Source organism: Dryobates pubescens, chromosome 30 (assembly GCF_014839835.1).
Source record: "Dryobates pubescens isolate bDryPub1 chromosome 30, bDryPub1.pri, whole genome shotgun sequence".
NCBI classification, from domain to species: domain Eukaryota; kingdom Metazoa; phylum Chordata; class Aves; order Piciformes; family Picidae; genus Dryobates; species Dryobates pubescens.
In genome coordinates this window covers 1373010-1386491 of record NC_071641.1, presented here as the reverse complement: position 1 = coordinate 1386491, position 13482 = coordinate 1373010, and the positions used below count along the sequence as shown (strand labels likewise).

Genomic DNA, 13482 nt, shown 5'->3' with positions numbered 1-13482 from the left:
CAAAAAAAAAAAACTGACAAAAAAAAACCCACACAAAAAATCCCAAAGCACCCCCCCCCAAAAAAAAAAACCCCAACAACCCACCTCAAAACAAAACCCAAAAACAAACCAAAAAAAGAGAGCTGTTTCTAAAAACCATTAACAAACCAAAACAACATTCCAGCTCCAGCATTTTATTCAATGCATGCTGGCTTCACAAGCCCTGGAAGTTATTATCTACATGGGAAGAATGAGAAATCAACAGTTCTGACCAGCAACAATGGCTGCAGAGAAAGAGTGTTTGGCAGCAGCTCGCAGGCAGGGAGGAGGGAAGGAATGCAATGAAGAAGAGGAATGCAACGCTCTGCATGACCTACAACATCAGCAGCATTCTGCATTGTGGGCCGCCCCATTATTTTGATCACGACCACAATTTGCTTAATTGGTATTCCTAAAACCCGAGAGAAGACAAGTGTGTGCGGCAATTAGCCGTCGCTTCTGATTTCGCCTTGAGTACGTTTTGCTCAATTTTTCAGCTTCTCCAGCCAGAAAGCTGTTGTAAAAATTAAGATACGCACCAAAGAAAAATCAGATGCTTGTTTTATTTATATAGTCACTGGAGGCACACGCTCTGGTTTGAATTACAATAGATTATCTGATTAAATTGTGGGGGAAATATTTACTCTCAGAACCCTCTCTCTCTCTTTCCCAATTCTTTATAAACCGTTTTGAAGGCTCTCCAAATTAATTTTTTTCATTATTAAACAAGTATTTCAGATTTGTTATCTTACCTTTCATAATGTCTGCGAGTACATGTAGCAGCACTTGTGCTTCCAGGGTTACCACCTAATTCATCATAAATATGTTTCCATTGTCGACGGGCTGTTATCTGTAAAAATGGCAATGGAAAATTTAATCTCGCATCTTCACAGATTCTACAGCGTTTGAGTTCACAACAACAAATGCATGTGTGACACTTTCAGAACAGCATGTACTACAAGCACTATAAAAGCCCCTACAGAATATATAGAGTGCATAGAGCTTTGGGTGTCTTTTTTTGTGTGTAAGTTAACACTATGTCTATTTTCTTTCTCTCTAAAATGGAGTGATCTGACTGATTCATTATCAAGTCACAAGCAATACAGCCTCACAAAAGAGAATCTCAATCAATATAGGGCCATTAACCATCAGAAGTTATGCAGACAAATCCCACAGCGAATTATGAAAATGAAGCTCAAACCATACTCAGCACAAATAATGATTACATAGTTATTTTAACTGAATTAGAGAAAATAAATCTGCTGCAAAACCCAAATCCACCACTAAATTCTGTAAATCCACAAAAGCATAGTCTGTAACTCTATATGTTACAAGCTGTTTATTTTTATCCATTTATGTCAGTAAAATATATAGATTAAATAGTAATAAAATCTTAACATACTCCAACATTAATATCTGAGCTATGTACTTTATTGGGCTACGCTGATGAAAATAAACATCTTGTAACATATTGAGTTGCATACCATATTTTTCTTTTTTTTTTTTTCCCTCTCACAAAAATTAGGATTATACAGAACAACAGATGGAAGACCTGGCAAAAGAATTGCTTCTGAATACCACTTAATTATTTTATATATACTGCTATATTTAAAACAGGAAGAAAAACAGGAATAGGACAAGAACAACAGATCACCCTCTTTTGCCTGCAGCTCATAAAAAAAGGGCAATGGAAAATTCTGGGGGAAATTTGGGGAGAGTTTTGTCATTTTCTGTGGAATGCTGTGGATTTTAATATATTCAGCCCTGAAGGCTTCTTCAGAGTTACCCACAGAGCAGTCAATGGCGTTTACTGAGGAGCTAAAGGCAGCAATCAGAAGAAAACAAATATTACAACTTGCAATCTGAAGCCTGTAATTTTAATCTAAACAAGAGCAGATAGCTACTATCATTAAATATTACAGGGTAAGAGGTGTTTCTTTTTTGCTCAATATACAAGGAAAATCTTTCATTTGCAGAAATTATCCTCCAAAGCCAAAAGCATGGCTGGAGACTTATCATTTGGTAAATCATTAAAATTTCTTCTAGTTTATTGTTCACACAATTCACCTCAGAACTCAGCAAACTCTCCAACTCACCACTTGTACATAGTTTGCACCTATGGATACTTGGGAGGGGTAAAAAGTATTTTGCCTCAAATATTATTTAAAGCAAAACGGACTGATGGCATCCACTACTTCTATTTTCTGCCATCTGTAACCAGCCCAAAGAGCACAGGCATGAGAGAGAGATTGCAATTCAAGGACAAGTTCTACATGAACTAATTATTTAAATGCAAATCAAACACTCATCTCAAGATAAGGTACACTTTAAGTCTCTTTCCTTTAAGTTCCTATGCGGTCTCTTATGCAGGCTAACCACACTTCTACTTATTATTATTGCAAAGAGTTTGAAGAACTGGAGTCCTAATGAGCCATAAAGAACATCACCTCCTGAGAATGGGAACAGATGCTCCTTCTGAACCTAAAAGGTCAAAAAAGTGTTGGATAAGTATCTTGCTGTGGAGCAATGCCTGGGTGGGAAGCTACCTCTCGTCCTGTCTCCTACACCTATTCCACTGGTCCTAAGAAGAGGCAAAGGATGGAGGCATGGCCAGACAGCCCTTGCTTCCTGGTAGCTCCCCAAAACCACAGATGCCCTGAGGACTGCTGCAAGTGCCTTATATTAAATCAAGTCTCTGGCAGCCTCATGAACTAGGGGAACAAAGATACACAAAGCCAGCCTGTGCTCTGGACCTCTGGCAAGTGCAGCCTGGCTGGCTTGCAAGGCTGTGGGCCAGGACCTGATGCTTTGGCTAAGCACAGTGATGCTGTAGAGAAGCTATAAATGAAAGCAAAGGATTAGTCAGCAAGAGAACTACTGCAAGGCCCCGTTTGAAACATCCCAATGTGACCGAGAAGCATGGTCTCCGTTTTCAAAAAGAAAACGTTAACCTTAAGAGCCCAAGAACACAAGTAAACAATCAACTTTAGGGGGGGGAAGGGATTCCTTTGAAATCCCTGGATCATTTTTGGTGTCTCTTTCCTCTATGCTACTTAGAATAATAATAGTTATACAAACATTTGCCCTGCCCAGCTTTATCCAACACTGCCTCTGCAACAGACCAGAACTCCTTGGCAATTAGCATAGCTGTGCCCTCCCACATAAAGGACTCAGTTTGAATTGGACATTCCCTGGAACAACTGCTATTCTAACAAAGCCTAGGTTTGAGTTTTCCCCTGCTCTGGAAAGTTTAGGTTTTTTTATGCTTAACAAATTTAAAAGGACTAAAGTAACTGATAAATTACATCCTTAAATAATCTGAACAAAATGCTGCACTTTCGAAGCTTCAGAGTTGCCATGCAGAGCAGTGCTGTTCAAGTTGGATGCTTGTGCTGGCCACATCCTGATCCAGGACTATGTCCATTTCTTATTCAAGTTCCTCCCAGCCAGCTCTATGACTAGGAACAACTTCCTGAGGACCCAGGAAGGTGCAGTGCTGGGCAATGCTTTGCTTATGGATGCTGTTCCTACCAAAAATGTCTGCTTGGGCTGTAAGTGTTCAGACTGCAAGTGGCTCATATCTGCTTCTGAATAGTAATATATTCATGACCAGGGCACAGGAGGAACAGAAAGCTAGATAACAAAAGGCATGAAAATGGTAAAATATTTCAGCTGTCTGGGCAGGCAATTAATTCTCTGTAAATGAATTTCAAGAGAAAAATGTTGGTTTTTTTAAGGGTGTGAAGACACAATGGTGTAAACCAACTAAAACCCTGCAAAAGCTTTAATAAATGTCCTCAGTACTTTCATTTCATACTTTTAATTCCGCTTCAGTTTCCTGATGTAAATTGATCCCCTTCAGTAGAAAACATACAAAAGAGAAAGAAACTTCAGTGCTTTAGTTCTCCTATTTGTTTTTCCTACTCCTACCAGTATATACATCCCTCCCTGTGCCTACCACACCTCTAAAAGTGCAGGATGCTCTGGCCTTGCCCATTAATCAAAGCAATTGCACAGGCCAGTCTCATCTCTGACAGCTTCCCATTCCAATGCTGGCTTTAGTTTTAAAGTAGTCTTCTGGTTTGCAGACCCCTCACACACAATTTGCTGCAGCCTGAAGCTCCATAACCCTACAGTTGGGTCCACTGGAAGCCAGAAGCTTTGAAAGCCTCCATTACATCTTTCCCAATCATCAGAATTTGGAGTTAAGCAAGAGACTTATCTGCCCAGGCACCTGCAAGAGATTTCATCTGCTTCCTATAAGCACAGTATTAGGCAGCAACTGGTACTCAGGAACAACCGAAGAAAAGCAATGATCTTATCTATTAAAGGAGAGGATTGTTTATACAAATGCTTTATGCTATTAATAGTGTCTTCTGCTTTGAGAAATCTGAAGGTCCCAGCTCCCTTCCTTATGAAAAGGCTTCTTGCTTATTTCCTGCTGCAAATCTAATAGGGGATTTTCTGGTCATGGTATATGGTTTCACAATGCTCTTCAAAACAGCTCTGGATATTAGCTCTATATGAAACAAACCCAGGTAGCTTTGCATTCCACTGCTGTATCAGGTTCCTCAGGCCTGCCCAGACACAGGACTGCTGTACATGTCAATCATTAATTTTTAAAAACTAAAGTACTTTATTGTTGATTCCTGAAGGCAGCAGTTGAATGGGATCCTACTGACCTTCAGCAAAATTTAAGCTGCTAGATACTGAATGTTAAACTCCAGCTAATTTTCTTCTACTTTTTGTCTAAGACATCACCAGGTAGAGTCCGTTCAGCACCACAGCTTTCTGCAAACATGCCAAAGCACTCTTTGCGTTGGCTCAAAAGGAAAAACGCCACTTTGTGACTTGCTGAGGACAACTCTTCAGGTCAGTCCTGGAAGTTTTCCATCTGTGGACATCTGCATCTTTTACTCACTTGACTTAGGGTGAATGAGAAAATTCCAGGCAATTGCTGTTAAATGCCACTGCAGCTGACCCCTCAGAATGTGACATTGTTTTGTATTTCATCCAGGGATTTGGGGATATTTTAAATCATTCATGCTGTGAAGGTCTGCTATAGAGAGAGCTTTCCAACGCTCTCCTATTATTAGTAACAAAGATGCTCATTTCATGTATCTTTGTTTAAGAGAAACATGATCCCACCAATTCCAGAGACAGCTTCATCTGTTAAGGACTTAAACCAATTTGTACAGGTTGCTATTTTTATTAAGCCCGTATTATGTCCAACAAGAATCCCAGGCACCGATATAGGCTGGGCAGCGACTGGCTGGAGAGCAGCCCTGAAGAAAAGGACCTGGGGGTGCTGGTGGATGAGACTCTCAACATGAGCCAGCAGTGTGCACTTGCAGCCCAGAAGGCCAATCACATCCTGGGCTGCATCAAGAGAAGCGTAGCCAGCAGGTCGAGGGAGGTGATTCTCCCCCTCTGCTCTGCTCTGATGAGACCCCACCCGGAGTACTGTGTCAAGCTCTGGAACACCTATTACAGAAAGGATCTGGATGTGCTGGAACATGTCCAGAGAAGGGTCATGAGGATGATTAGAGGACTGGAACACCTCTCCTATGAGGACAGACTGAGGTAGTTGGGGCTGCTCAGCCTGAAGAAGGTCTCTGATTGTGACCTTCCAGTATCACAAGAAAGCTGGTGAGGGAGTTCTAAGGGTGTCAGGTAGTGATAGGGCTAGGGGGAATGGAAAAAAAATACAAATGGGTAGATTCAGATCAGATGTTAGGAAGAAGTTCTTCACCATGAGGCTGGTGAGGCACTGGAACAGGTTGCCCAAGGAGTTGGTAGAAGCCCCATTCCTGGAGGTTTTTAAGGCCAAGCTGGGTATGGCTCTGGGCAACCTGATCTGGTATGAGGAGTCCCTGCCCATGGCAGGGGGGCTGGAACTAGATGATCCTTGAGGTCCCTTCCAACTCTAATAATTCTATGATTCTATGTTTGTAAGAAGTACAGGGGATTCTGGCATTACACAGTTACAGATGACAACTAACTAAGAATTAGTAATCAAACAGACAATGAACAGATGAAAAATCACCCTCACAAATACTCTTAACTGGAGAGCCCTTAAATATGACATATGACACACAATCATGACTTGAGACTACTAGGTATCTCATACATGTATCATGTATTTGCAGGTAATATTCTCTGTCAAAGCCTCACTGGATCCATTCCAGCCCCTAATATGTGATGATAATAAAGGAAACTCAGACAGATGGCTAAGAAAGTTGTTCTTTGTAACTCAAATCCAGTCTCTGGCTGTTTTGATTCACTTTTAGATCCTTAACTGATAAGAATAAACTCAGAAGTCCTGCACTGTTCTGTGAATCTGGGCTCAAGCTGGAAAACACTGTGTGCAAGCACTGCTTGTTTCAAAAAGGCATTTTTAAAGCCCCATTGAAGTATCTATACATGGACAAGGTGGACAGGGTAGGGGATGAAACTGAAAATGGGGCAGCTATCATTACTCTGTCAAACACAAGGACACAAAGTTTGCAACTCCTTTAACTAGGAGGGTTTCTACGCTTACTAGCAAATAAGTAGTCATCTGACCAGTCTTAAGTGGTGATGATATTAACCAATCTTTTGTTTGCTTTCTGTTCATAAAATGGCTGCCACACACTGAAGCCAATTATGTACTGTAACTAGTCTTCTCTTCACAACAGTTCCAAAAGACAAGACACGTTTCTATCTCAATGCATATAGCAGAAGTCTGTGAAATTTTATAACAAGATGAAGCTTTTGTAATGGCCAAAAGACTTGTTCAAGTCAGATGGAAGGGTCCATATAGATAGGTGTATTAACCAGAAAGCCTTTGCTCTGCACATGACTTTTCATCATCAACAGCTACTGACACCGTGTGGGCGTGACTAGTAGATTTTGGACTTTTTGAATGACAGCACTCACTCAAAATTTCCACATCTAAGCAGACCTGCCTAAGATTCTGGAACTGATACTGAGGTCCATGTCACCCCAGTCATTCACTGCCTTGCTGAAAAATGAAACACCAATCACATGATTGCCTCTCAGCATGAAAGCCTCTCAGCAATACTCGCTGTGATAAAATATAAACAGACAAATGCAACTTGGCAAACTCAATGAACATCAACTGGCCATAAAATAATAAAACCCAGGGTGTGCATAGGTCAAAGCACTACAACAGCTATTGGTTTAACATTCATGGAATGTAAAGCAAAGGCAGATCCCTCTTGAGGATGAGACTGTTCACAGGAGAGAATGAGGTCAAGAAACCTCACACTACATTTACAACTTTGCATCACAACAGTCCTCCCAACTTCAGCTCTTCTACAGCGAGCACAGATGCCACTCATGTTATAAAACCACGACCGGGCCCAGCCAGTCACTCTCAAAACAAGGCTGGGCTCTCAAGTATGTCAGAGGGTGTGAGCCATGCTTGCCTTGGCACTTATTGACCTGCTTAGTTTCTTTATGAAATGTACTGCTCGTACACTTTCAGCAAAGGTGATGAATGCCCCTAAACCAGGGAGAACATCGATCACTGAGAGAAGGACAAGAGCTTTGAGATGACAGTGAACTAATTCTACTGTGGATGACATTCTCATGCATGCAATCCTTCCTCTCTGATCCTCTCTTGATCCTGTTACTGTTGGTAGACCTGGCTTACTGGCCTTGTGCTCACAAACTCAGAATCTCATTCCTGCTCTGCCTCAGGCACGGAAGTTCACCTTCTCCAGCATCTCTAAATCCACCTCTCTCCCTCTCATTCTGGCATGAAAACTCAGTTCTCTCCAGCAAGCCACCACTTTGGTATCCCTGCTCAGCCTCTTCAAGCAGATGTGACGTGAAAATCGCCCGCCTCCCCAAGCACGCTGAACATGCCACTCTCCTTTCAATCCTCCTCCTGGCCTTCCCTTGTGCTCTGGATCAAGATCAAGATTTTAGCCCTCATTTTCATCACACTTTAAAACTTAAAGCAATTGCTGCTGGCTCAGAAGTGCTGTAATGATCTATCTATCTGTGGTAGCTATTCATTCATACATACCCACGAGCACACCTATGCACACGCCTGTACATAAGCATGGTATGTGCTGATTAATGAAAGATAGAAGCACAAGAAAAGCCAAACCAAGCATGTATTTTTGTTAGGAATGTTAGATTTCGTGTTTCACAAAATCCCAGCCACACCCATGCTAATCAACCCAGGCTGCTGATTTACAATAAAGCATATTGTTCTGTAAGGAAGGCAAACAGTGAGTCTTGTATTTTAGTTCAAACAACTTTCAGTTTCTTGATAGCACATTTTTCTTGTCATTTCTCTACAGCACAGATATGTCCCAGATTACTTTGTAAACAAAGCAAAAATAATTTCTTTCATCCAACTGCGGCAGGAACTGAACAACTTAATCTGATCATTGTGTGCAAAGAAAATATTTCCAATGACGACATCTTCCTATGTCAATTGGGTTTTATTACAGATGTCATCTCGATGTGCCATATTAATACAGCTCTTTCTTCTCGTTTCAAGATTTTAATCTAAGTTTGTTGCTCTAATATTTTATTGGTTCAAAATACATGCTATAAAATCCATGGCCATCGAATTTTCCTGTGAGCTAAAAATAAACCGCTCTTGTCAGATACAGTTAGCTGATAAAAAGTGTCGGAGACTTTTCTGAATTACTTTGATAACTTCCTGTTTATGTGGTACTGACCCTTGTCTAATAAAGATCCTTTACACTTGGAATAAGAGAAGATACTGCAACATACTATTCCTTAATGGACAATGCTGATTACTTCTGAAAGCCTTTAATACATTTCCCATATTAGACATGAACAGATGTCAGGGATGTTGCCAAGTGAAATTTCTTTTATGCAATCTTGGCTTGTTGTACAATAATAGCCCTTTCTCAACATGGGAAAAAATTACAGACCTAACTAATTTCCTTGACAGGGAAGAGTTACATATGTTTTCCACTTGTAGTTTTTACGACAAGTTTACAATTTTGCCAAACCTGGAACTAATTGGGACTGCTTCCAAAAACAGTCCAATAAACCCACAATGTGTACAACTAGCCTAAAATGCAGCAAATTATTGTTTGCTTTTACATTTTTTTTTTGAACAGGGAAAAGTTAGATTGCACAATTATTTCATTTAAGTTACTTAAACACTTACTGTTTCATATCCTCCCAGTTTTTGAGCAGCTTGAAACATAGTCCAAAGGTTAACTGTTAGAGGGACAATAAGTATTTAGATAAGCATTGCATTAACCAACATATTTCAAAGAAATGTAAATTAAACTAAATAGTAACTAAACAAAAAAAAAAAGGCAGAGAAAAAAACAACCACCTCACAGCCCCTGAAAAAGCTCCTGTGAAACGTTTTTCAAAGAGGTATTTACATAATCTACAGAGTACATATTAGTCTGCACTATATAGATTTTTAATTACACATAAGAAAACACACTTGGATTCCTTAACAGGACTGGAAAAATACACTGAGACAAAGATAATGGGCTCATTTGACTTTGCTGATAAAAGGCACAGTCTAATGACTGCAGCGTGTTTCCATAACTTTGATAATAAAAATTACTCATTGGGAAGAATGTTGCTTTTAATTATTTGTTTAATACTGATTTCATTAGCAGGCAAGCATGAGCCACACACTGGGCTCATCACAGAGAAGGTCCTATTGATTAAACCAACAATATCCAATATTTACTGCAGCTCAGAGAATGGCCTCCATAATCAATAAACAATAAGCTGCATTCTAACGGGTCCTGGGTGAATGAATCCAGAGGGAGCCCAAGTAAGAATTACCATAATAATTATGGTACGAGTGGCTGTGCCTTGCCCATGGCTGTGGGGTGGGAGGAACAGAGGCAACTCAATTCAAAGGACATGTTGGGAGATGCCTGTTACTTCCTGCAGAATTCCTCTCCTCACATGTGATTTCCATCCCAGCCCACCGTCCCATGGGGCCGCTGCTTTGTTCCAGTTTATCATTTCATTTTATTTAATTTTAATCGATTACTTAGCTCTCTAAAAGGTGGATGCACTGTCCACAAACAGTAATTCCTCACAGACATACTACAAATACTTCAGGGTAAACTCAGCAGTAGTGCTGTGGACCTGAGAGGATGGGGTCTCCCTCTCTCAGTGGGGGGATGCTCTTTTGTGCTGTACATACTGCTTCCTCCCACTGACCTATTTATATTGGCAATGTTTGCGTAAGTGGTGCTGGACACATGCAGAGTCCCATCCAGCAAACGTTTCTGCTCTCCTCAGCATACTTTTATTTGGTATTTAAGTATTTGCTGGATCAGGCCCCTAATTTATAATCAATGTCAGGCAACTTTTGGTATATTGCAGCTAAATGTTAGCAGGAGGCCCTACCCCCAGTGTGGAATTTTATGAGAAACCATGTCAGCTTGTCTTTCAAGCCCACCCTGTCTCCATGCTTGAGGGAGTGAAGAATAAAATAGGGGTAGAGGGGGAAATCCTCTCTTCAACACAAAATGTTCTGAAAGCCTCATTGAACCTTGTACTGCTTCAAAGCTATCAAGAGCTTTGCTTAGGCCTTGATTTAATCTGAATCAATGCATAATGCAATGAAGCTGTTCATAGTGCATTAATTTTACTTCCATTTCGAGCAGCCAGTTTTCAGACAAACACTGTAATCATTTGGAGTTATATAAGTTTATAATGGCTGCTGGAGGCCTGTTGCAATCAGTGCCAATTGCTATTAGGTATGTAAATTGTTATGTAAAACATACAGGTCTGACATTCCTCATCAAAATAACATATGGTTTTAATCTGGGAGATAAATTAGCGTAAATAATATTTCAATCCATGGAGTTTTCCCTTTAAGGAAATAAAGTATCATTCAATCTGTAGATAAGGAGGAAAAATACCACCATTAACAGCTTTTGTTGGAAACTGAAAGATCTACATTGCATTGCAATATTTATATAAAATTTAGTTACAACTGTATCTTTTCCACCTACAATTGCTTTACAGCTTGTGGCACCACAAACTGTATATGCCAAAGCAATTCTAAACATTGCATTCTGTATTAAACAGATACAGTCTGGCTTTATATCCTCCAAAGTCAATAATTTATTAACTATAAACACATTTTGGGGCTTAAAAAATATGATCTCTTTTGTGCCTTTCCTGACCACCTTTAAAAGTCTTCCTTTAATATTTGTCCTTTCATAAAGAACATCTGGGCACAATAAAGATACGTCATATTATTAACTCAGAAGAAAGGCATTACAGACGCTGCAGATTTACAAAACAGACAACTAGAGAGTTTTCAACATGCCTATTTCTAGTCATAATCAGCGGATTTAAACCTATAAATATCCGGCAGCAACTACCCCAGAAGGAGGAGATGCAAATCTAGACACAAGACAGTGAAATGCCTGGACTGGAAAATGTGTAGACATAAACATGGTCCCCCCATCCATAAGGCTTTAAAATAGGCTTTCTCCAGAGAAGCCAAAACCACTCTAAAATGTCAGCAAGAAAGTGAGAAAAAGGATACTTACTCTGCTTAAAACCTAAATAGGGTATTCGTTCAATTGGTGTTTTCCTTTCTTTCATGTATTTATAAAGAGCCACAAGGAAAGCCTGCTCATCAGCTCGGCATTCTTCACCTACGGCAATCTTTGATTTATCCTCACTTGAGCCTTTTTTACAGTTGCTGTTGTTACTCTTGGGTTTAGGCAAAGCTGACTTAGCCTCACATTTTACCTGGGAAAAGAAAAGATGTCATATCAAATCTGGGTAACCTTTAATTTTCACTTAAGGAATAAATATCCTCTCCTAACAGAATAGACTGTTGAAGAAATGAAGGCCAAACCATGCATCTGTGTTTGAGGAGAAACAAAGGAAGCTATTTATAGAGCTAAATGTCTTGTTCTGAATCTTAGTCACAACATTTTTAAATAGCCACATCTTTAAATCATTATAACCCATTGGTAATGCTCTCCAGATCTGTATTTTATGACTATACATTTCTATGTCACAGACAGCTCCCATCTCTCACATACACTTGCCATTAGCAAGTCTAATAATAACCCTTGTTCCAAGATTGACACTGAGCGCTGTCGACTCCTGTAGACAACCCTTGGAGCTGAGGGTGCTCAGTCCCTTCCAGGAATGCTCCCCAGTCCGCTCTGAAATGACACATTTTTCTCTACTTTGGCCCACCAAAAAAGATGCAAACCTTTGGCAGGGCTTATACAGGCAGAGCTCTCAGCTTATCCAAATGGAGGTTCTGATGTTGCTGCACTTAAGTCAAATGGGTTTGAGCATCCACTTAAACTTAAGCACAGCCCTCAGTGTTTAGCAGACAGAAGAGACTGGTAGCCAGAGCCTTTCCTGGTAGACACAGGCAGCTCCAAAGCACACGAGTCCCAGAGTTACAGGTCCCCCACTGGCCTCCCTGGCAGACAGGTGCCATTCAGGAAATCAATAAATTGGAACCACTTCCCATCAGTACTCAAACATGGGGAAAACTATCCAGCGAGACTGGATTAATCCTATAGTACTCTTGAAGATAATCTTCTCATTACAACTCCAGCATTCTTATAATTTATGTATACATAAAAATAAATGAGAAGAATCTTGCAAGCTGATTTTTAAAAGCTCTTCATGACCAAGAGAGGATGAGTACATTTCCAGTGAAATACTGGGAGTCCTCTAATACAAGGTAGTGGAGATAGTCACAGGTATTTTGAATTTGCACTCTCCTCTCAATGTTTTTAAGTGCTGTGAGGAGTCTTCTGGCAGCTCCATAATGCGTTCAAAACACATCATTTGTGCTCCTGTAAGGAGCAGGGAGCCTCTTAAGAGCCAGTATTTGGTACTCGAGGAGGACAGCAGAGGAGAGTACAGCATCTCACTGAACAGGAAGGCAGAGGCTCTTGGTCAAGAAAGCCACTGACTCACCTTTATTCTCCTCACTTCTAAGCCAGGTATTTCCTGGGTACTTGTTGACATTTTGGAATTAAGTTCTATGAAGAGCATTACAGAAGTGCTTGTAAACAAACAACAAACATATAATTGGAAAGACTATAATATGCTTCTTTTACCTCAGTAAAGACACCCTGTGTTTCAGGCAAATCTTTTCTTTCACACTCCACCAGGGTATTAATTTTGCAGAAAGCACTGACTCAAGGTTAGCTGCCTCCACTGTTTTTCCAGAGATGCTGGACAAAACAATGCTAGCTCCTAACCAGACAGGAGAAGCAGCCACAATTTTCCAAGGTCATTCATGATGCTAAACAATCTTCCTGCTGGACACTGCAGGGTACAGGCTGGCTCCTCCAAGACAAGCAAGGATTGTGAAATGGACTTCCTGTGGGATTTTTCTTGATCACTTGCTGCTGAAGTATGTCTGCTGTACTGCTTGATATTCCCTGGTCGCACAGTTCAATGAGATACTGTCTTCCTACAGCACAAGGCACT

General features: G+C 40.4%; 1 protein-coding gene across 4 annotated transcripts in view; it reads right to left on the bottom strand.

Moving 5' to 3' along the window:
- ARID5B (AT-rich interaction domain 5B) overlaps positions 1-13482 on the bottom strand; it is a 116257-nt gene that overhangs the window by 18192 nt on the left and 84583 nt on the right. For 3 of the 4 annotated variants that reach the window (XM_054174686.1, XM_054174685.1, XM_054174688.1), the window contains 3 exons: positions 11559-11763; positions 9182-9234; positions 771-868 (listed from right to left, as the gene is read on the bottom strand). In XM_054174686.1, the coding sequence (XP_054030661.1) occupies positions 771-868; positions 9182-9234; positions 11559-11763 (356 nt within the window). The remainder of the gene's footprint in view (positions 1-770; positions 869-9181; positions 9235-11558; positions 11764-13482) is intronic. The other variant, XM_054174687.1, reaches the window with a different exon arrangement.